At 44.2% G+C, this 25,355-nt stretch overlaps 1 protein-coding gene across 1 annotated transcript in view; it reads left to right on the top strand.

Moving 5' to 3' along the window:
- CABP7 (calcium binding protein 7) overlaps positions 1–25,355 on the top strand; it is a 300,945-nt gene that overhangs the window by 121,046 nt on the left and 154,544 nt on the right. Inside the window, exon 2 of the mRNA XM_077296989.1 lies at positions 3,070–3,213. Coding sequence (XP_077153104.1) covers positions 3,070–3,213 — 144 coding nt within the window. The remainder of the gene's footprint in view (positions 1–3,069; positions 3,214–25,355) is intronic.

Consider the following 25,355-nt stretch of genomic DNA (forward strand, 5'->3'; position numbering starts at 1 on the left):
CAAAGCATTTGACAAAGTATCTCACACAATCCTTATTGAAAAAATGACTAAGTATGGAATGGACAAGGCAACTGTTAGGTGGATTCATAACTGGCTTAGTGATCGGACCCAAAGAGTGGTCATAAATGGCTGCACATCCAGTTCGAAGAATGTCTCAAGTGGGGTACCACAGGGCTCTGTCCTGGGCCCTGTATTGTTCAACATCTTTATCAATTATTTAGATGAAGGAATTTAGGGTAAACTGCTTAAATTTGCTGATGACACAAAGCTAGGAGGGATAGCTAATACTAGAGAAGAGAGAGAGCATTCAAAAAGATATAAATAAACTGGAGCAGTGGGCAGCAACTAATAGAATGGTTTTTAACAGGGAAAAATGCAAAGTACTATATCTGGGCAATAAAAATGAAAAAAGCATATACAGAATGGGAGGAATAGGGCTAAGTATCAGCACATGTGAAAAAGACTTGGGTATGCTAATAGATCACAGACTGAACATGAGTCAACAGTGTGATGCATTTTTTTACCCTATTACATTGATTTCTCTCTCTTCTGACATGATATACAATCCCCAGACCCTCCTAATCCATCCCCAAGCCCGGCATCATCTTCCTGGAAAAAAATTATGGGTACCCGGCAACAATAGGCTCACGAAAAAACTAATACCATCGCTGATGGTGACTGATGACCTACTATACCAGACCAGACCATAGGTAGATTGGGGTATAGAAAAAGAAAACAAAAAGCAGCACCAAAAGAAAACAAAGGGTGCAAAAAATCCTTCCAGGTATATACCAAACCTCATGCTATAATCCAGAAAAATGAAGGCAGCACTCCAATAGAAAAAATGAAGGTGGTTTATTGGCCCATGTGTGACGTTTCAGTCCAGGATGTGGACCTTTCCTTGAGAAAGGTCCACATCCTGGACTAAAACGTCGCACATGGGCCAATAAACCACCTTTATTTTTTCTATTGGAGTGCTGCCTTCATTTTTCTGGATTATAGATTGGGGTATAGGTATAGCTATTTCACCCTTTTTACCCCTATCTTAACCCTACCTATCAGCGGAGGTTGGCACCCTCTTGAACGCAATATGGTGCCCCCACTCGTCAGCGGCTCTCCCTTCTATCCCTAGAATTCCCTGATTTTATCACTAAGTGGGGTTTTCCGGATTAACCCCTACAAAACGCATATCGCACACCAAACCATAAATTATTACTACAGTATATAACCAACCAAGGAATTCTAACAAAAACCGCCACCATACAAAATAAGTCTAGTACACGCTAAAAGCAATACTCATGAATACAGGGACAATTGAATAGCTCTAACGTATCCTTATAGTGATCCCTGCCTAACAGCGGAGGTTGGCACCCTCTTGAACGCAATACGGTGCCCCCGCTCTTCGGCGGCTCTCCCTGATAACCCTAGCAACCGTTTATACTTAAGTAACAGGGAGCTATACAGACACCTGCTCAGGGGAAGTTGAACGAGAAATCTTGGGGTCCATTTTCTCCTGTTACCCTTGTTAAAATAAAAATGTTTTGGTCTAAAGTAAAATTTTTGTGAAAAAAAATTAAATGTTCATTTTTTCCTTCCACATTTTTTCAGTTCCTGTGAAGCATGTACAGGCTTAATAAACTTCTTGAGTGTGGTTTTGAGCACCTTGAGAGATGCAGTTTTTAGAATGGTGTCACTTTTGGGTACTTTCTGTCATTTAGGCCCCTCGAAGTCACTGCATATGTGATGTGGTCCCTAAAAAAATGATTTTGTAAATTTTGTTGGAAAAATGAGAAATCACTGATGAACTTTTAACTCTTCTAACTTCCTAAAAAAAAAAAAAGTTTCAAAAATTGTGCTCATTTAAAGCAGACATGTGGGAAATGCTATTTATTAACTATTTTGTGTTTGTGTGACATGTCTCTCTTATTTAAGGGCATAAAAATTTAAAGTTCCAACATTCCAAAATTTTCAAAATGTTTGCCAAATTTCTGTTTTTTTTTCACAAATCAACGCAAGTCATATCAAAGAAATGTTACCACTATCGTGAAGTACAACAGGTCACAAAATAAAATCTCAGAATCAGTGGGATTTGTTGAAGCGTTCCAGAGCTATAACCTCATAAAGTGACAATGGTCAGAATTGTAAAATATGGTCATTAAGGTCAAAATTGTCTTGGACATTAAGGGTTTAAAACCACTACTGTACATAAAGGGTAGTAGAAATCTGCTGTGGAAAAATCCACTGAATGTGAATGAGGTTTTGCATAACTCCAGTTACCAGCTTTGTACGGTTAATATGTTGCGGGTATTTAACAGAGAATTAAAATCCACTAAAAAACTATCTTGTCTGAATGTCACTTTACACATATGTTCACAATGTAGATATGTGGACAAAGTAGTGACCATGGAGGCACAAGTGTTTTCAGACTTTCTGATAATCCTAAAGGTACCGTCACACTCAGCGGCGCTGCAGCGATATAGACAACGAGCTGATCGCTGCAGCGTCACTGTTTAGGTCGCTGTAGAGACGTCAAACACAGCAGCTCCAGAACGATGCAGGAGCGATCCAGTGACGTAACGGTGACTCACTTATCGTTCTCACAGGTCGTTAGCTCCATGTAAAACATTGCTGGCATCGTTGCTTTTGCTGTCAAACATGACGATACACGCCGACCTGATGACCAAATAAAGTTCTGGACTTCTAGCTCCGACCAGCGATGGCACAGCGGGATCCAGATCGCTGCTGCGTGTCAAACACAACGAGATCGCTAACCAGGACGCTGCAACGTCACGGATCATTGTCGATCTCATTGTAAAGTTGCTGAGTGTGAAGGTACCTTAAGAAGCACACTACAGGCTCTCCTCTCCTTACAAGGAAACAACCTGCCTTCTTCTACAGTGTAGATAAGATAAGGTTTACATTTAAAAGTTAATGTGTATGCTCTTAATTTGCTATTTCATTAGGCCATTATTTTGTACATCTACCATGAATATTTAAGCAGTGTAATGTAATATCTTCTAGGTGTCTAATGGGATGGAAACAGTTAACCTTTTTTGCCTGTCTACATAGAGATTCGAGAAGCCTTCAAAGTGTTTGATCGAGACGGAAATGGATTCATCTCCAAGCAGGAGCTGGGCACAGCAATGAGGTCTCTGGGGTACATGCCCAATGAAGTGGAACTGGAGGTCATTATACAGAGGCTGGATATGGATGGTAAGGCCTGGGAGCAGTCTCCGTACTTCATCTTTATACTTCACAATGGAACTAAATACTTCTTTTATACCTTCCTCCAGCATAAGGCACTGTCTCCAAATCTTGATTGTAGTGGATAGCAATCTGACAGTAGCTCCAGTGAATAATCATCTTGTGTGTTTCTTAGAATCCTCAATGCATGTTTTGTATCTTGGTCTCTGCTCATACTGCTTTTGCAGTGTATGTCAGAGATACAGTATATGTCTGGGAATGCACTTGAGGTACTTCTGATATATGTCACTATATAGACATCAATATACATTGGTTATTTACTTATTTTTAAAAAAATGAGTATACTGTATTTTATGCCTCTTTCCAGATGGCTCTGTGGGTAAAAAGTACAGTAGACATTGTTACAACAGGGGAAGACATACCATTTGTGTAGTCTGTGCAGCGGCACAGGAGCCCAAAGGTTAGAAGTGGCCCACTGTCACCTCCAAAGCAGGTGGAATTGTGCATTACGATGAGCTATAGGACTGCAAATGGCACATACAGTTGCTTCCCACAAAATTAGAATATCATAAAAAAGTTAATTTATTTCAGTTCTTCAATTCAAAAAGGGAAATTCATATATTACACAAAGTCATTACAAACAGAGTGATCTATTTCAAGTGTTTGTTTCTGTTAATGTTGATGATTATGGCTTGCAGCCAATGAAAATACAAAAGTCATTATCTCGGTAAATTAGAATAATTAACAAAAACACCTGCAAAGGCTTCCTAAGTATTTAAAAGGGTCCCTTAGTCTGTTTCAGTAGGCTACACAATCATGACTGCTGATTTAACAGATGTCTAAAAGGCAGTCATTGACACACTCCACAAGGAGGGTAAGCCACAAAAGATCATTGCTAAAGAAGCTGGCTGTTCACAGAGTACAATATCCAAACATATTAATGGAAAGTTGAGTGGAAAGAAAAAGTGTGGTAGAAAAAGGTGCACAAACAACCGAGATAACCGCAGCCTTGAAAGAATTGTTAAGAAAAGGCCATTAAAAAATTCGGGGGGAGATTCACAAGGAGTGGACTGCTGGAGTCATTGCTTCAGAAGCCACCACATACAGACAACCAGGACATGAGCTACAAGTGTCACATTCCTTGTGTCAAGCCACTCATGACCAATAGACAACGCCAGAAGCGTTTTACCTGAAGCCAAGGAGAAAAAGAACTGGACTGTTGCTCAGTGGTCCTAGGTGCTGATTTCAGATTAAAGTAAATTTTGCATTTCATTTGAAAATCAAGGTCCCAGAGTCTGGAGGAAGAGTGGAGAGGCACACAATCCAAGCTGCTTGTGGTCTAGTGTGAAGTTTCCACAATAAGTGATGGTTTGGGGAGCCATGTCATCTGCTGGTGTGGGTCCACTGTGTTTTATCAAGACCAAAGTCAGCGCAGCCGTATGCCAGGAAATTCATGCTTCCCTCTGTCGTCAAGCTTTTTAGAGATGGAAATTTCATTCTTCAGCAGGACTCGGCACCTGTCCACATTCCCAAAAGTACCAATACCTGGTTTAAAAACAACAGTATCACTGTGCTTGATTGGCCAGCAAACTTGCCTGACCTTAACCCCATAGAGTATCTATGGGGTATTGTCAAGAGGAAGATGAGAGACATCAGACCCAACAATGCAGATGAGCTGAAGGCTGCTATCAAAGCAACCTCAACAGTGCCACAGGCTGATTGCCTTCATGCCACACCATATTGATGCAGTAGTTGATGCAAAAGGAGCCCCGACCAAGTATTGAGTGCATTTACCAAACATACATTTCAGTAGGCCAACATTTCAGATTTTAAAATAATTTTTCAAGCTGGTGTTATAAAGTATTCTAATTTACTGAGATAATTACTTTTGGGTTTTCATTGACTGTAAGCCATAATCATCAACATTAACAGAAATAAACACTTGAAATAGATCACTCTGTTTGTAATGACTGTATATAACATGAGTTTCATTTTTTGTATTGAAGAACAAAATTAAATCAGCTTTTCGATGATATTCAAATTTTGTGAGAGCATCTGTACATTGTTTTTTCATAGAGACCTTCTTCTCTCTGGGTCCGCTTCTGAGTTACATGGAAGCTATACAGTCCAGATGTATGGTGAAAAGACAGTCATTCGGCAAATGTTTTGTAATGAAGGTTCTATAAATAGGTTTGGTATACACACCAAAACATGAGCCTTGACAAAGCCTTTCTATGTACAGTACAGCATAAGCACCTGTACAGCCCTATACAGGATGAGACCACACATATCTTCCTATATACAGTGTGAGCCCCCAGATAGCCACCTAAATACAGCATGAGCCTTTAAATAGTTTCCTAAATATAGTGTGAGCCCCCACATAGCCTCCTACATACAGCATGAGCCCCCTATGTTCAGTATGAGTCCCCACATAGCCTCCTATATACAGTATGAGCCCCCACATAGCCTTCTAAATACAGCATGAGCCCCACATATCATCCTATATACAGTATGAGCCCCCACATAGCCTCCTAAACACAGCATGGGCCCTCGCATAGCCCTTATATACAGTATGAGCCCCCACATAGCCTCCTATAAACAGTATGAGCCCTCATATAGTCTCCAATATACAGAATGAGCCCTCACATAGCCTCCTATGTACATGTAAATATCCTATACACATATGAAAGAAAGAAAAAAACACATACCTCCTGTTCCCTCAACACTCTGCTCATGTCTCCTGTGCACTGACTCTCAGCAGCATCGCGATGAAGTGACGTAATGTATTCACTACTGTCTACATACTGAGGATGGGGATAGCAGTTACAATGGGGAGCGGTGGACGGACATCGAGCAAAAGCACGGTGTGGCCAGTGGGCCACTGTTTTCAGCCCCACGGCTTTTTCGGTCCACGCGCTGCACTTGAACATCCAGAAGGCCAGATGTAGCCTGAGGACGCTCTTTGTCCAGTTCACTAGGTGAGCCCACAACAAAATTTTCAGTCCATGGATACCATAGGTGCAGCCTCATCAACACCATTTTTGCTGGATACAGAGGACATATATTGGCTGATCATGCAACTGCTGTAAGTGAATGGTTGTCCACTCTGTGTGAGATCTCTCAGCCCATATGGACACACTGCCTGCTTTGCTTTTACTCCACTAGCTCTTCAACACGTCTCTTCCAGGAGATTCTTCTTGAGGAAAATCTTCACAGTTGCCTTCTTCTGTCCTTTTTGATGAAGATTCTAAGGCCTGCCAAGGCTTTGTAAACCAATGCACCCTACATTTTTACCTTTTTCTCAATTTTTTTTTCTCATTTGGCAAAAGTGGCATATTTTTTCTTTGCTGTCAGGAGATGCCTTGGGTCCCACCATTACAGTAATGAAATGATCTTTGGTTGCACTCTTTACCTACTTTGATGTCCATTTTCTATAGAGCTTTTGATGAACCAGGTTACGTCCACCCAGTTGCTGACTCAAAACTCTTGCCTAGACAATAGATTAATTCTGTAGAACATTATGGAATCCAATTCCAACTCTGACATCAGAATCTTCTATGCTAAACTATTCAGTCCGATCAAGGACAAACTCCTTGGTAGAGATACAGTATGCCATCTTCCTTTGAAGATTTGAATTATATTGCTATAATGGGGATTTACATTTTAAAAGAGGTCAAGGAAAAATACTCAAAATTTTACAAAGTCAGAAATTGCACAGTGTAGAATCCGCAACATCTCTTTATTGGGAGAGGCCATACAGGAATCCATGAAAATGGGCTGGAGAAAATTGTCTGCCTTAAGAGCATGTCTCCTGCCAGATGGACTTTGTTTTTGTGGTGAAAAGAATCACTCTCGCATGAACTGTTCAAAACTCAAGGCCAAACAGAGAAGCTTTAAGGTACCGTCACACTGAGCAACTTTCCAACGAGAACGACAACGGTCCGTGACGTTGCAGCGTCCTGGATAGCGATCTCGTTGTGTTTGACACGCAGCAGCGATCAGGATCCTGCTGTGACATCGCTGGTCGGAGCTAGAAGTTCAGAACTTTATTTCGTTGCTGGATCACCCGCTGTCATCGCTGGATCGGTGTGTGTGACACCGATCCAGCGATGTGTTCGCTTGTAAACAGGGTAAACATTGGGTTACTAAGCGCAGGGCCTGGTTACCATTGTAAATGTAAAAAAAAAAACAGTACATACTTACATTCCGATGTCTGTCACGTCCCTCGCCGTCAGCTTCCCGCACTGACTGTGAGCGCGGGCCGTAAAGTAAAAGCAGAGCACAGCGGTGACGTCACCGCTGTGCTGTGCTTTACGGCCGGCACTGACACAGTCAGTGCGGGAAGCTGACGGCGAGGGACGTGACAGACATCGGAATGTAAGTATGTACTGGTTTTTTTTTTTACATTTACTATGGTAACCAGGGTAAACATCGGGTTACTAAGTGCTGCCCTGCGCTTAGTAACCCGATGTTTACCCTGGTTACCCGGGGACTTCGGCATCGTTGGTCGCTGGAGAGCTGTCTGTGTGACAGCTCTCCAGCGACCACACAACGACTTACCAACGATCACGGCCAGGTCGTATCGCTGGTCGTGATCGTTGGTAAATCGTTTAGTGTAACGGTACCTTTAGACTGTAGCATAGGCAAAACTGGAACGATCATCTTGGGGTTAACACTATCTTCCATTAAAGGTGAGCGCAGAGTACCTATATTTATTATCTTTCATGTATCTACATTCATGGGACAAGCCTTTTTTTTTTACTGCTGAGCTACAAAGAATTTTATTGACCTTTCTTTAGTCAGAAGGCTGTATATTCCCTAAAGGTACCGTCACACTCAGCGACGCTGCAGCGATATAGACAACGAGCCGACCGAAACTAGATCGCTGGAGCGTCGCTGTTTAGGTCGCTGTAGAGACGTCAAACACAGCAACTCCAGAACGATGCAGGAGCGATCCAGTGACGTAACGGCGAGTCACTTCTCGTTCTCGCTGGTTGTTAGCTCCATTACATCCATTGTTAGTGTCGTTGCTTTTGATGTCAAACATGACGATACACGCCGACCTAGCAACGAAATAAAGTTCTGGACTTCTAGCTCCGACCAGCGATGGCACAGCGGGATCCAGATCGCTGCTGCGTGTCAAACACAACGAGATCGCTATCCAGGACGCTGCAACATCACGGATTGTTGTTGTTCTCGTTGCAAAGTTGCTGAGTGTGATGGTACCTTTAGAGTGATCTCTGTGGATGCCATTAAAACTTATCTTTGTGAATGGGTCCATAATTCCTGGTTGTATCCATAGTTTTGGACTGAGAAGGTGACTCTTCGATTTAGGCCACTTCATGTGGAGGACTTTCAAGTTATTGATTTATCGGCTAACTAGATCGCCCAATGAGGATCATTATGTTTTCAAAACTCTTCCTCATTCACCTTCTTTGGTATCATGATCTCCCTTCACTTCCTCCAAATTGCTTGCTTTTTTATCAGGACTTTGCAGACATCTATATCAAGAAGAAGGCAGAGTCACTACCTCCACATCTTTCATTTGATTGTGCCACAGCTCTTCTTCCAGGTACTGAACCACCAAGATGAAGAGTTCATCCTATTACTCTCTGACACTGAGTTTATGTCTGCTAACATTAACCTCTTGCTGACATTCAACGTACTGGTAGGTCCAATGTAGGGTCCCTCTCTTTGATGCGGAGTAAGATGTGTTATTCTGCTATCATCTTTCTCTAACAACAACAAGCAGAGCTGAGTTCGGTATGCTGCTGTTAATTCCTTAAATGCCACTGACAATCTCTGATAGTGTTATTTACATCACGTGGCCCAAGGAGGCATGCCGTTCCACTTGCTCATCGACCACCCCCCATGACTAGACTGCAGGGGGATGATGGGTTCATATGGCAATTGGGGGTCTGCTGAAGATCCCCATGCCTACCATGGCAGTGTTTTGTTGAAATCCAGCCTGTGAGATCGTGAGTATTACTATAGTGTACTGTTGTATTGCAGTATATAGTAAATACATTTGGATGATTGCTGGTTCAAGTAATCTAATTGGGCAAAAACAACTTCTCAAAACCCAAGTTCGTGTCAGTCTCAAAACTTTTGGCCACAATTGCACATCTCTGCTAATCTTGTGGTTAACCATTTCCTAGCTGCAAGTGCCTGATTACATATACATCTCTACTAATCCTTTGGTTAATAGTTTTCCTGCTGCAAGTTCCTGATTGTGTATACTGTACTGTACATGTCCTATCCTGTTTGTATTGCTTATGCAACTCTTCTGAATCTGGCTTCAATTTGCAACTCCTTTCTGCTCTCTAAAGGTATCTGATTGCATACACATCTCTGCTAATCATGTGGTTAAGCATTCCCCTGCTGTAAGTACCTGATTGCATATACATCTCTGCTATGATTAACCAAATCCTTATTGCAAGTTCCTAATCCTTTATACTTCTAAGGTGTTCCTGTATGTAACTGCCCTCCTGCCTCCATCTGCATTTACTTTTTCTAGCTTTACTTATCGATATGTCATCGTGCATGTCTTGCCGTCCTGGTCCTCACTGATGTATGTGATTTCCATTCCGTTTTAAAGTAAAAAGAAGACACAATTCCATAGAGTTCAACCTACAATCTAATATGTTTACCTAAAGGAAGGCAGAAACCCATGAAGCAGAGGCTAGTTGACCCATGTAAGGGGGGAAATTATTTCTCGAGTCCACATATGGCAATCAGATTACCATAGTTCATTATTGCCTCTGGTCTATGCTGCTCATCCTGTCTTATGACTTAAAGAATTTGACTCAGTAAGCATAAAATCGGCCAAACGGTCTTAATCTTGTCAATCAAGAAGGAAATGTTAGCTCGTTTGGGACAGACTGAAACATGTATTGTGGTTGTGCTTGAGTCCATTTGCTTTTTTTGAACTGTATTATGTAAATATGTCCAAGTTATATACATGTTGAAATATGCAAATCAAATTTAAAAGTTAAATATGGTCAGAAAACTTTTAACAGGTAGTAATGGACACCAACACCTATCTTTCCCTATAGTTATTCAATGTACAGTGGTGGTTGAATGTTTGTGAATGCTTCAGAATTTCCACATTTCTGCATAAATTTATGGGATTTTCGCACAAGCCCTAAAAGTAAATAAAGAAAACCAAATCAAACAAATGAGTCAATAATATTAGACTTAGTAATTTCTGAAAATGTTCTAATATCACATATCAATCAGTAGCAAAATTATGTGAATATTTAAGATTAGCAGATTTTTTGAAAGTGAAATTAGAGTGTGGCATTTTCATTCAATGGGTTGACTATCAGGTGTGATTGGTTGACCTGCTTTATTATAATGAATTGGAATTTTTTATTTGCCGAAGTGAATCATGGCACGAATAAGGGACATTTATGAGGACCTCGGATAAAGAGTTGTTGATGCTCATCAGGCTAAAAAAAACATATCTAACAAGTTTGAACTCACCCAATCCACATAAGACAGATTGTGTACAAGTGGAGGCAATTCAAGGCCATTATCACCCACCCTGTGAATAATCAATCAACAAAGGTTAGGGTACCGTTACACAAAACGATTTACCAACGATCACGACCAGCGATACGACTTGGCCGTGATCGTTGGTAAGTCGTTGTGTGGTCGCTGGAGAGCTGTCACACAGACAGCTCTCCAGCGACTAACGATGCCGAAGTCCTTGGGTAACCAGGGTAAACATCGGGTTACTAAGCGCAGGGCCGCGCTTAGTAACCCGATGTTTACCCTGGTTACCAGCGTAAACGTAAAATAAAAAAAACACATACTCACATTCCGGTGCCTGCGTCCGCTTCCCTGCACTCCTCCTGCATCCTGTGTAAGCGCCGGCCAAAGCAGAGCGGTGACGTCACTGCTGTGCTCTGCTTTCACTTTACGGCCGGCGCTCACAGTCAGTGCAGGGAAGCAGACGGCCAGGGACCTGACGGACACCGGAATGTAAGTATGTACTGTTTGGGTTTTTTTACATTTACGATGGTAACCAGGGTAAACATCGGGTTACTAAGCGTGGCCCTGCGCTTAGTAACCCGATGTTTACCCTGGTTACAAGCGAACGCATCACTGGATCGGTGTCACACACACCGATGCAGCGATGACAGCGGGAGATCCAGCGACGAAATAAACGATCTGCTACGACGTACAATTCTCAGCGGGGTCCCTGATCGCCGCTGCGTGTCAGACACAGGGATATCGTATGGATATCGCTGGAACGTCACGGATCGTGCCGTCGTAGCGATCAAAGTGCCAATGTGAGACGGTACCCTAACTCCAAGAGCAAGAGGTATACCAGCTCTCAAGATCATAAAGAAAACCAAGGTAACCTCTGAACAATTAAAGGCCTCTCTAACATTAGCTAATGTTCATGAGTCACCCAACAGGAAGACACTAAACATCAATGGTGTTCTTGGTAGAATAGCAAGAAGAAAACCTCTGTTCGAAAATAACATTGCTGCTCGTTTGCAGTTTGCTAGAGATCACCCGGATAATTCAGAAAGCTATCGAAGCAATGTTTTGTGAGCAGATGAAGCTAAAATAAACGTTTTTAGTTTACCCCTTAATGACAAGACCATTTTTTACTTAATGACCAAGACTAGGGTTGAGCGAAACGGATCGGTCATTTTAATAAATCGGCGACTTTTAGGCAAAGTCGGGTTTCATGAAACCCGAACCGATCCCAGTGTGGGATCGACCATGCGGTACACGATCAGAGCGCCAAAGTCGCGTTTCATATGACGCTGTCACCGCCGTTTTTCATCCAATGAAGGAGGACGCAGAGTGTGGGCAGCGTGATGACATAGGTCTCGGTCCCCACCATCTTAGAGAAGGGCATGACAGTGATTGGCTTGCTGTCTGCGGCATCACAGGGGGTATAAAGGGGCGTGCACGCTGACCGCCATCTTACTTCTGACGATCTGAGCATAGGGAGAGTTTGCTGCAGTTAGTCAGAAGCAGGGACAGAGTTAGGGAGGAAATATAAACCCCCAAACCGCTTGTGCTGGAGCGATTTTCACTGTCCCACACCACCTTTTTGTGCAGGGACAGTGGAGGTCGTATTTTAGTGCAGCAGCTGCATAGCTGTGTGCACGGTGCTGTGCAAACCAACTGCTTTTTTAAAAGCAAAATTCCTGTTGCTCCTTTCTGCACAGTTACCTATCTTGTTTATTTGTCCACATTTTTGTGTTCAGCAGTCCTTTTTATTGCTGCCATACTTGTCCTGAGCTCATTGTAGGGAGCTTGTTATTTATTTATTTTTTTAAATAATAATTCCAGCCACTTTCTGGCACGTTCATAGTGTTGTGTTATACCACTGGGCCAGAGTTGTGGTTCTGTGTCTCCCCCCCAAAAAAAGGGAGATTAAAATTCGCACACAGTGTATATTCTGCTGTACTGCTAGTGTGTCGTATATATCAGGCAGCCACTTTCTGCCACGTTCATAGTTTACTGTTATACCACTGGGCCAGAGTTGTGGTTCTGTGTCTCCCCCCCCAAAAAAGGGAGAATAAAATTCGCACACAGTGTATATTCTGCTGTACTGCTAGTGTGTCGTATATATCAGGCAGCCACTTTCTGCCACGTTCATAGTTTACTGTTATACCACTGGGCCAGAGTTGTGGTTCTGTGTCTCCCCCCCCCCAAAAAAAAAAAGGGAGAATAAAATTTGCACACAGTGTATATTGTGCTGTACTGCTAGTGTGTCGTATATATCAGGCAGACACTTTCTGCCACGTTCATAGTTTACTGTTATACCACTGGGCCAGAGTTGTGGTTCTGTGTCTCCCCCCAAAAAAAGGGAGAATAAAATTCGCACACAGTGTATATTCTGCTGTACTGCTAGTGTGTCGTATATATCAGGCAGCCACTTTCTGCCACGTTCATAGTTTACTGTTATACTACTGGGCCAGAGTTGTGGTTCTGTGTCTCCCCCCCCCCCAAAAAGGGAGAATAAAATTTGCACACAGTGTATATTCTGCTGTACTGCTAGTGTGTCGTATATATCAGGCAGCCACTTTCTGCCACGTTCATAGTTTACTGTTATACCACTGGGCCAGAGTTGTGGTTCTGTGTCTCCCCCCCCCCCCAAAAAAAAGGGAGAATAAAATTCGCACACAGTGTATATTCTGCTGTACTGCTAGTGTGTTGTATATATCAGGCAGCCACTTTCTGCCACGTTCATAGTTTACTGTTATACCACTGGGCCAGAGTTGTGGTTCTGTGTCTCCCCCCCAAAAAAAAGGGAGAATAAAATTCGCACACAGTGTATATTCTGCTGTACTGCTATTGTGTCGTATATATCAGGCAGCCACTTTCTGCCACGTTCATAGTTTACTGTTATACCACTGGGCCAGAGTTGTGATTCTGTGTCTCCCCCTCAAAAAAAGGGAGAATAAAATTCGCACACAGTGTATATTCTGCTGCACTGCTAGTGTGTCGTATATATCAGGCAGCCACTTTCTTCCACGTTCATAGTGTTGTGTTATCCCACAGGGCCAGAGTTAGGGTTCAGTGTCTCCCCCACAAAAATGGAGATTCAAATTCTCACACAGTGTATATTCAGCTGTACTGCTACTGCGTCGTATATCAGGCAGACACTTTCTTCCACGTTCATAGTGTTGTGGTATCCCACAGGGCCAGAGTTAGGGTTCAGTGTCTCCCCCCCAAAAATGGAGATTCAAATTCTCACACAGTGTAGATCCCCGGGGGTCCAGAGGGCACATTTGACTTCTCAACTAAAGTTTCATGAGAGGACACTCGCTGAATCTCCCTCTCTGGCCGCTTTGAAAGAGGTGGTCAGACTAAGGGAAAAATTAAAAGATCTGGCGGTGGCGGGGGCGGAGAAGCTGCTAACTTTCTCTAGACAGAAATTCTATGAAAGGGGCAATAAGGCACACACCCTCCTGGCACGCCAGCTGAAGGAACGCTCCGTGGCTTCATCTCCTCAGGCCTTGCGGGACGCTGCAGGGGTGACGCATTATCACCCTGATGCCATAGCTGATATTTTTTATAATTTCTACAAAAAATTGTACAATCTTGGTCCCCCATCGGCTGATGGATCCCAGGGTTCAGGGGCTATTGAAGACTATCTTGCTACCTTAGACCTCCCCTCCCTACCTAGTGAAGCGATTGAATCTCTAAATAGTGCAGTTTCCTCTGAAGAGGTAGAGGAGGTTTTGGAGTCCCTGCCCATGGGAAAATCACCTGGCCCTGATGGTCTGACATACTTTTACTATAAGACATTTGCCAAAACACTTCTTCCTCACTTGGCCTCATTATTTAACTCCTTCTTGCAAGGCGACCCAATCCCGTCCTCAATGCTACATTCCCACCTCATCCTCCTTCCAAAGCCGCCCAGGCACCCCTTGGACTGTGCAAACTACAGGCCAATAGCCCTTTTGAATACGGATTTGAAGGTGTTCACCAAGCTACTGGCCTCCAGACTTAATAAATGGCTACCCTCGATTATTCATAAAGACCAAGTAGGCTTTATTCCATGCCGTCAAGGGGGTGATAACACCAGGGGGGTTGTGGACTTGGTGGACATCTCGAACAGAAAGAAATTGCAAACACTAGTACTGAGCCTTGACGCCGAGAAGGCTTTCGATCGCCTCTCCTGGCCATTCCTTTTTAGTACGATGCGGGTCTTTGGCATCTCGGGCGGATTTCTGTCCGCGCTGAGATCCCTATACAATCACCCTACAGCAGCCATAAAACTCCCTCTCTGTACATCCAAACCATTGACTTTATCGAATGGCACCAGGCAGGGGTGCCCTTTGTCACCTCTCCTGTTTGCCCTCTGCATAGAGCCCCTGGCAGCGTCCATACGACGGGACCCCAATATTTCTGGGGTGATGGTTGGGAGTAAATCTTTTAAGATCGCACTATTTGCTGATGATGTCCTATTGACGCTCACTAATCTCCACGTGTCTCTTCCGAACCTCATGAGGGCTTTGAGGAGACTTGGGGACTTATCTGGATATAAAATCAATTCCAGCAAAACGGAGGCTATGCCGCTTAACATCCCCCCTGAGGTATGGGACCACCTACGCCTGAATTTTAAATTCAGGTGGAAACAGGATGCTGTGAAATATCTGGGGGTGAATATTACGTCCTCATATGAGACCCTCTACAAACTAAATTTCCCCTCCCTCTTTAAAGAATCAAAAGCCCGCCTGACTAAATGGCAATCACTCCCTCTCTCGTGGATGGGTCGGATAGCGGCGGTAAAAATGAGCCTTTTACCCAGATTGATCTACGCCTTTGAGACCCTCCCAGTTGGAGTTCCGGTCTCGGAATTGAAGTCCCTTCAGGCGGCTATTATTAGGTTCATATGGCAACAAAAGCGCCATAGAGTGGCTAAGGAGGTTCTCACAGCTCATAAGACCAGGGGAGGGCTTTCTGTGCCAAATATTCTTAATTACTACTGGGCTACTCACCTGAGAAGAATCCCCTGCTGGACATCCCTATGGGCCTACAGCAAGTGGAATGAAATAGAGAAATTATGGCTTGCCCCAATACACCCTAACTCTCTTTTATGGTCGCCAGCACAATGTAAGTCCTTTCCGCCCCTTTTAGGCCCCATGCAGTTCACTCGTGACATTTGGAATACCTGCACACGGAGATTCGCCCTCATGTCACCTTGCTCCCCCCTTGTGTCCTTCATCTATCATCCACAGCTCCCAAGCAGTTTAGAGTCTCCTATGGTTCACCCTTGGCTTAAAGCGGGCCTATTTAGATTTGCGGATATTATAGATGGGGAGACCATGGAGATTCACTCCTTTGATTATCTTAAGCAACATTTCTCGATTTCCAACAGGGAATTCTTTCAATACCTACAAATCAGAGATTTTGCTAACTCCCTATATGGTAAAGCGGGAGCTTCGATCCCCACGGATTTCGAGAAAATTTGCAGGAGGGGCGTGAACACCAGGGGTCTGATCTCAGAAATTTATAACCTTTTATCGGATCCACGGGATGGGTCTGGTGAATCTTTTCTATACATGCGCAAGTGGGAGGCCGCCCTGGAGCGGCGGATTTCTCCCCGAGAGTGGTCTGTCATTTGGAGGAATGCCGCAAAATCGTCAGTGTGTACTCTCTATAGAGAAAATATCTATAAGATACTAATGCACTGGTATCACACTCCAGAGTTTCTGCATGGACTGAATCCCTCTGTCCCTCCCTCCTGTTGGAGATGTGGAGGAAGCACTGGGTCCCTCATGCACATATTCTGGTCATGCCCAAAAATTGTGCCTTTTTGGGGTCAAGCTAAGTCCCTCATTGACAAGGTATTGCATACAGATATAGAACTAAACCCGCTGGTGCTTCTCCTGGGTCACGGGGCGCCGGGTATGGGCAAACTTTCCAATAGATTATTGCAACATATCCTTGCGCGTTTTTGGAGGCAGCCGAGTCCCCCTTCGCTTCAGATCCTCATTAGACGGATCATGGATGTCAGAAGGATGGAACACCTTACAGCCTTACTAAATGACTCAGTGGTGCGCTTCCAGGCAATATGGTCCCCGTGGGATTATTATGCAGCGGGATCCGATCTGTAGTGCGGCTGAGTTCGGATTTGATTAGTCGATTTAACTGAGGTTTTTCCCTTTTTTTTTTTTTTTTCTTCCCCTCCCCTCCTTCTACTCCTTACTGTCTTGTCTTGTCTTTGTCATTTACGTCTTTGTAAAATTAAGGTCATTTATAGCCTTACATCGTTTATATCGTTTATTATTCATGCACACTATACAGAAACTAAATACTTATACGACCCTGTTTTGTTATACCATGTTTAATAAAATAAAAATGTTATGGTTAAAAAAAAAATTCTCACACAGTGTATATTCAGCTGTACTGCTAGTGCGTCGTATATCAGGCAGACACTTTCTTCCACGTTCATAGTGTTGTGTAATCCCACAGGGCCAGAGTTAGGGTTCAGTGTCTCCCCCCCAAAAATGGAGATTCAAATTCTCACACAGTGTATATTCAACTGTACTGCTAGTGCGTCGTATATCAGGCAGACACTTTCTTCCACGTTCATAGTGTTGTGTAATCCCACAGGGCCAGAGTTAGGGTTCAGTGTCTCCCCCCCAAAAATGGAGATTCAAATTCTCACACAGTGTATATTCAACTGTACTGCTAGTGCGTCGTATATCAGGCAGACACTTTCTTCCACGTTCATAGTGTTGTGTTATCCCACAGGGCCAGAGTTAGGGTTCAGTGTCTCCTGTTGTGAATTTGCTTTTTGGCTCCCTCTAGTGGTTACTAGTGATTTGACTCTGGGTATGTCAGTCATCCCTTGTATGCTCACCTGGGCCGTTAGTTCAGGGGTGTTGCTATATAAGCTCCCTGGACCTTCAGTTCAATGCCTGGCAACGTTGTAATCAGAGCTAATCTGTTGTGCTCTTGTCTACTGATCCTGGTTCCTGCTAGATTAAGCTAAGTCTGCTTTCTTGCTTTTTGCTATTTGTTTTTGTTTGCATTTTTGTCCAGCTTGTACATAATCTGTATCCTAACCTTGCTGGAAGCTCTAGGGAGGCTGGAGTTCTCCCCCCGGGCCGTTAGACGGTTCGGGGGTTCTTGAATTTCCAGTGTGGAATTTTGATAGGGTTTTCGTTGACCATATAAGTTATCTTACTACATTCTGCTATTAGTAAGTGGGCCTCTCTTTGCTAAACCTAGTTCATCTCTGTGTTTGTCATTTCCTCTTACCTCACCGTTATTATTTGTGGGGGGCTTGTATCCAACTTTTGGGGTCTATTATCTGGAGGCAAGAGAGGTCTTTGTTTTCCTCTTCTAGGGGTAGTTAGTCCTCCGGCTGGCGCGAGACATCTAGCGACCAACGTAGGCATGTTCCCCGGCTACTTCTAGTGTTGGCGTTAGGAGTAGATATATGGTCAACCCAGTTACCACTGCCCTATGACCTGGATTTTTGTACTTCGCAGACTTACTTTTTCCTCTGAGACCCTCGCCATTGGGGTCATAACAGTCTCCCCCCCAAAAATGGAGATTCAAATTCTCACACAGTGTATATTCAGCTGTACTGCTAGTGCGTCGTATATCAGGGAGACACTTTCTTCCACGTTCATAGTGTTGTGTTATCCCACAGGGCCAGAGTTAAGGTTCAGTGTCTCCCCCCCCAAAAATGGAGATTCAAATTCTCACACAGTGTATATTCAGCTGTACTGCTAGTGCCTCGTATATCAGGGAGACACTTTCTTCCACGTTCATAGTGTTGTGTTATCCCACAGGGCTAGAGTTAGGGTTCAGTGTCTCCCCCCAAAAGCAAGTCATCTTTCAGGCAAGCTACGTGTCAGCAGGGGAAGGTGGGGCAAAAGAATGTGAAATCCATGATTGGTTAATTTAAATGAAGGTTAGCTAATCAACATTTTTGGTAGGCAGACGTGTCCTTTTTTCGGTCAGTATTGAACCAGCAGCACTGAAAACTCTTTCTGAAAGCACACTGACAGCAGGGCAATCGAGGTTCTGTAATCCATATTCTGGCAATTCAGGCCAGGTGTCTAGTTTAGATGCCCAGTAATCAAAGGGGAATTGTTGTGAATTCTGTTGTGGGTTCTGCTCTTGGGCTCCCTCCGGTGGTTATAAGTGGTAGTGCTGCTGTTTGTCCTTCACAGCAGTCATCAGGTGCTTCCACTTTGGACGGGGCTATTTAGTCTGGCTTCACCCTTTAGTGAGTGCCAGTTGTCCATTGTTTTTCTGGAGGATTCACATCTCTGCTTGGTTTCTCCTGCTGGATTGTCCAAATCATCAAAGATAAGTCCTGGCTTTGTTTTTGCAGTCCACATGCGGTGGACTTTATAGTTCAGTGAATTGCTATGTTTTTTCTTGTCCAGCTTTGTCTGTGTAAGGATGTATTCAGCCAAGCTGGAATCTCTGGAGTCGCAGAGTTACCCTCCATGCCTTTAGTTAGGTGTGGAGATTTTTGTATTCTCTGTGGTGGATTTTTGTAGTATTTTAATACTGACCGCACAGTACTCTGTCCTGTCTTTTCCTTCTAGGTAGCGTGGCCTCCTTTGCTAAATTCTGTTTTCAGTCTGCATTTGTAATTTCCCTCTCCTCTCACAGTCAATATTTGTGGGAGGCTGTCTTTCCTTTGGGGATTTTCTCTGAGGCAAGATAGTTTTCCTGTTTCTTTCTTTAGGGGTAATTAGTCCTCTGGCTGTGACGAGGTGTCGAGGGAGTGACAGGAACATCCCACGGCTACTTATAGTTGCGGTGTTAAGTTCAGGGTCTGCGGTCAGTATAGAGGCCACCTACTCCAGAGCTCGTCCATGCTGCTCCTAGGCCACCAGATCATAACAGTACAACTGGCCAACAATGAGTTAACCGCATCTCAAAAGAAGGGAAAGAAAGTGCTGAGCCATTTTTTTTTTTCTGTACTCTGATGTGTTTTTTTTTCCCTCTTCACCTCTGGGTGGCTCAAGATTTAGGCGCTGACATGGATGTTCAGGGACTTGCTTCTCGGGTGGATCAACTTGCTGCTAGAGTACAGGGTATTTCTGATTATATCGTGCAGACTCCTGTTTTAGAGCCTAGAATTCCTACCCCCGATCTGTTTTTTGGGGACAGGTCCAAATTTTTGAGCTTTAAAAATAACTGTAAACTGTTTTTTGCTCTAAAGCCCCGTTCCTCTGGTGATCCCATCCAGCAGGTAAAAATTGTCATTTCTCTGTTGCGTGGCGACCCGCAGGATTGGGCATTTTCCCTGGAATCTGGGAATCCGGCCTTGCTTAATGTAGACACCTTTTTTCAGGCGCTTGGGTTATTGTATGATGAACCTAATTCTGTGGATCATGCTGAGAAAACCTTGTTGGCCCTGTGTCAGGGTCAAGAAGCGGCAGAATCATATTGCCAGAAATTTAGAAAATGGTCTGTGCTTACTAAGTGGAATGAGGATGCTTTGGCGGCAATTTTCAGAAAGGGTCTTTCTGAATCTGTTAAAGATGATATGGTGGGGTTCCCCACGCCTGCAGGTCTGAGTGATTCTATGTCTCTGGCCATTCAAATTGATCGGCGCTTGCGTGAGCGCAGAGTTGTGCACACTATGGCATTGTCTTCTGAGCGGAGTCCTGAGCCTATGCAGTGTGATAGGATTGTGTCTAATGCTGAACGCCAAGGATTCAGACGTCAGAATAGGTTGTGCTTTTCCTGCGGTGATTCTGCTCATGTTATTTCTGATTGCCCTAAGCGTGCCAAGAGAATCGCTAATTCCGTTACCATCAGTACTGTACAACCTAAATTTCTGTTATCTGTGACCCTGATCTGCTCATTATCGTCATTCTCTGTCATGGCATTTGTGGATTCAGGCGCCGCTTTAAATTTGATGGACTTAGAATTTGCCAGACGTTGTGGTTTTCCCTTACAGCCGTTGCGGAGTCCTATCCCTTTGAGGGGTATTGATGCTACACCATTGGCTAAAAATAAACCTCAGTTTTGGACACAGTTAACCATGTGCATGGCGCCAGCCCATCAGGAAGATTGTCGTTTCCTGGTGTTGCATAATTTGCATGATGCTATTGTGCTGGGGTTTCCATGGTTACAGGTACATAATCCGGTGTTGGATTGGAAATCTATGTCTGTGACTAGTTGGGGTTGTCAGGGGGTTCATGATGACGTTCCTCTGATGTCAATTTCCTACTCTCCCTCTTCTGAAATTCCTGAGTTTCTGTCAGATTTCCAGGATGTTTTCGATGAGCCCAAGTCCAGTTCCCTTCCACCGCATAGGGACTGTGATTGTGCTCTAAGTTTCCTAAGGGCCGACTTTTCAACCTGTCTGTGCCTGAACATGCCGCCATGCGGAGCTATGTAAAGGAGTCTTTGGAGAAGGGGCATATTCGGCCATCTTCTTCTCCATTGGGAGCAGGTTTTTTTTTTGTTGCCAAGAAGGATGGCTCCTTGAGACCCTGTATTGATTATCACCTCTTGAATAAGATCACGGTCAAATTCCAATACCCTTTGCCTTTGCTTTCTGATCTGTTTGCTAGGATTAAGGGGGCTAGTTGGTTTACTAAGATTGACCTTCGAGGGGCATATAATCTTGTTCGTATTAAGCAGGGTGACGAATGGAAAACTGTGTTTAATATGCCCGAACGCCATTTTGAATACCTTGTGATGCCATTCGAACTCTCTAATGCTCCATCTGTGTTTCAGTCCTTCATGCATGATATATTTCGGAATTATCTTGATAAATTCATGATTGTATATTTGGATGATATTTTGATTTTTTCAGATGATTGGGAGTCTCATGTGAAACAAGTCAGGATGGTATTTCAGGTCCTTCGTGATAATGCCTTGTTTGTGAAGGGGTCTAAGTGCCTCTTTGGAGTACAGAAGGTTTCTTTTTTGGGCTTCATTTTTTCTCCATCATCTATAGAAATGGATCCGGTTAAGGTTCAGGCCATTCATGATTGGATCCAGCCCACATCCGTGAAGAGCCTTCAGAAATTTTTGGGCTTTGCTAATTTTTATCGCCGTTTCATTGCCAACTTCTCCAGTGTGGTTAAACCCCTGACCGATTTGACGAGGAAGGGCGCTGATGTAGCTAATTGGTCCTCTGAGGCTGTTTCTGCCTTTCAGGAGCTTAAGCGCCGATTTACTTCTGCCCCTGTGTTGCGTCAGCCGGATGTTTCTCTTCCTTTTCAGGTTGAGGTTGACGCTTCTGAGATTGGGGCAGGGGCCTGTCATGGTTCCCAATGGCAAGGGAACGTAAGAAACATATAAATAACGAACGAGCTCTCGGGTGATGGAAACTTGAGTTGATCGTGAGCTAAATCTACCACACAACTAATAGTAGCCAGGGAGCATACCTACGGCTTCCTAAATGCCACGCGCCAGCCGGAGGACTAACTACGCCTGGTAGAGGAAGAAACAGACCTGGCTTACCTCTAGTGAAATTCCCCAAAGATGATAGCAGCCCCCACATATATTAACGGTGATTTCAGGGGAAAAGACATACACAGTATGAAAGTAGATTTAGCAAAGAGAGGTCCACTTACTAGATAGCAGAAGGATACAAAAGAGGACTTCAAGGTCAACTGAAAACCCTTTCAAAAAACCATCCTGAAATTACTTTAAGACTCCTGTGTCAACTCATCACACAGGAGTGGCAATATCAGACCACAAGAGCTTCCAGCAACAGAAAATGACAAAACTGTACACTGGACAAAAATACAAAAACGATAAGGACAATAAGTCCACTTAGCTGATCAGCAGACTAGTAGCAGGAACATGCAACCGAAAGACTCTGGTTACAATGATGACCGGCAAGGAAATGACTGGAGAGCAAGGCTAAATAGGAAACTCCCAAACACTGATGGAAGCAGGTGAACAGAAGCAGCAAAGTGCAAACAAGTCACCAGTACCACCAGCAACCACCAGGGGAGCCCAAAAAGCGGATACACAACAGTACCCTCCCCTTAAGGAGGGGGCACCGAACCCTCACAAGAACCGCCAGGGCGATCTGGATGAGCCCTATGAAAGGCACGAACCAAATCCGAGGCATGAACATCAGAGGCAGTTACCCAAGAATTATCTTCCTGACCATAGCCTTTCCATTTAACCAGATATTGAAGTCTCCGTCTGGAAATACGGGAGTCCAAGATCTTCTCTACGACGTACTCCAATTCACCCTCCACCAGCACAGGAGCAGGAGGTTCAGTAGAAGGAACCACCGGTACCTCATATCTCCGCAACAACGACCGATGGAACACATTATGGATAGCGAAAGATGCCGGGAGGTCCAAACGAAAGGAAACAGGGTTAAGAATCTCCAAAATCCTATAAGGACCGATGAACCGAGGCTTAAATTTGGGAGAAGAAACCCTCATAGGGACAAAACGGGAAGACAACCACACCAAGTCCCCAACGCGAAGGTGGGGACCAACACGACGACGACGGTTAGCAAACTGCTGAGTCCTCTCCTGGGACAATTCCAAATTATCCACCACTTGTCCCCAAATCCGATGCAACCGATCCACTACCGCATCCACTCCAGGACAATCCGAAGATTCAACCTGACCAGATGAAAAACGCGGATGAAACCCTGAATTGCAAAAGAAAGGAGAAACCAAAGTGGCAGAACTAGCCCGATTATTAAGAGCAAACTCCGCCAACGGCAGAAAGGCAACCCAATCATCCTGATCCGCAGACACAAAACACCTCAAATAAGTCTCCAAAGTTTGATTAGTTCGCTCCGTCTGGCCATTGGTCTGAGGATGGAATGCAGACGAAAAGGACAAATCAATGCCCAACCTGGCACAGACTGCCCGCCAAAATCTAGACACGAACTGGGTACCCCTGTCAGAAACGATGTTTTCCGGAATACCATGCAAGCGAACCACATTTTGAAAAAACAGAGGGACCAACTCAGATGAGGAAGGCAACTTAGGCAATGGCAGCCAAATGAACCATTTTAGAAAAACGGTCACACACCACCCAGATGACAGACATCTTCTGAGAAACAGGGAGATCCGAGATAAAGTCCATAGAGATGTGCGTCCAAGGCCTCTTAGGAATAGGCAAGGGCAACAACAACCCACTAGCCCTAGAACAACAAGGCTTGGCCCGAGCACACACATCGCAAGACTGCACAAAAACACGCACATCTCGAGACAGGGAAGGCCACCAGAAGGATCTAGCCACCAAATCTCTGGTGCCAAAAATTCCCGGATGACCTGCCAGAGTAGAAGAATGAACTTCCGAGATGACTCTAGTGGTCCAATCGTCAGGAACAAACAGTCTACCAGACGGACAACGATCAGGTCTATCCGCCTGAAATTCTTGCAAAGCACATCGCAGATCTGGAGAGACAGCAGACAAAACCACCCCATCCTTAAGGACACCAGCAGGTTCAGAATTCCCAGGAGAGTCAGGCTCAAAACTCCTAGAAAGAGCATCTGCCTTCACATTCCTAGAACCCGGTAAGTACGAGACCACAAAATCAAACCGGGAAAAGAACAACGACCAACGTGCCTGTCTAGGATTCAGGCGCCTGGCAGACTCCAAATAAATTAAATTCTTGTGATCAGTCAAAACTACCACCTGATGTCTGGCACCCTCAAGCCAATGACGCCACTCCTCAAATGCCCACTTCATGGCCAAAAGCTCCCGATTACCCACATCATAGTTTCGCTCGGCGGCCGAAAATTTTCGCGAAAAGAACGCACAAGGTCTCATCACTGAGCAGTCGGAACTTTTCTGCGACAAAACCGCCCCCGCTCCGATCTCGGAAGCATCGACCTCAACCTGAAAGGGAAGAGAAACATCAGGCTGGCGCAACACAGGGGCAGACAAAAAGCGGCGCTTAAGCTCCCGAAAGGCCTCCACAGCAGCAGGGGACCAATTGGCAACATCAGCACCCTTTTTAGTCAAATCCGTCAGAGGTTTAGCAACGCCAGAAAAACCAGCTATAAATCGACGATAAAAATTAGCAAAGCCCAAGAATTTCTGAAGACTCTTCAGAGAAGTAGGCTGCGTCCAGTCGTAAATAGCCCGAACCTTGACAGGGTCCATCTCAATAGAAGAAGGGGAAAAAATGTACCCCAAAAAGGAAATTTTTTGAACCCCAAAAACACACTTTGAACCCTTTACACACAAAGAATTCTCCCGCAAAACCTGAAAAACTCTCCTGACCTGCTGAACATGAGACTCCCAGTCATCAGAAAAAATCAAAATATCATCCAAGTACACAATCATAAATTTATCCAAATATTCACGGAAAATATCATGCATTAAGGACTGAAAGACCGAAGGTGCATTAGAAAGGCCGAAAGGCATTACCAAATACTCAAAATGGCCCTCAGGCGTATTAAATGCGGTTTTCCACTCATCCCCCTGCTTAATTCGCACCAAATTATACGCCCCACGAAGATCAATCTTAGAGAACCATTTAGCCCCCCTTATGCGAGCAAACAAATCAGTCAGCAAAGGCAACGGATACTGATATTTGACTGTAATTTTATTCAGGAGTCGATAATCAATACAAGGCCTCAGAGAGCCATCCTTTTTAGAGACAAAGAAAAAACCGGCTCCTAAAGGTGATGAAGAAGGACGAATATGTCCCTTTTCCAGGGACTCCTTAATATACTCGCGCATAG

Source organism: Ranitomeya variabilis, chromosome 1 (assembly GCF_051348905.1).
Source record: "Ranitomeya variabilis isolate aRanVar5 chromosome 1, aRanVar5.hap1, whole genome shotgun sequence".
NCBI lineage: Eukaryota > Metazoa > Chordata > Amphibia > Anura > Dendrobatidae > Ranitomeya > Ranitomeya variabilis.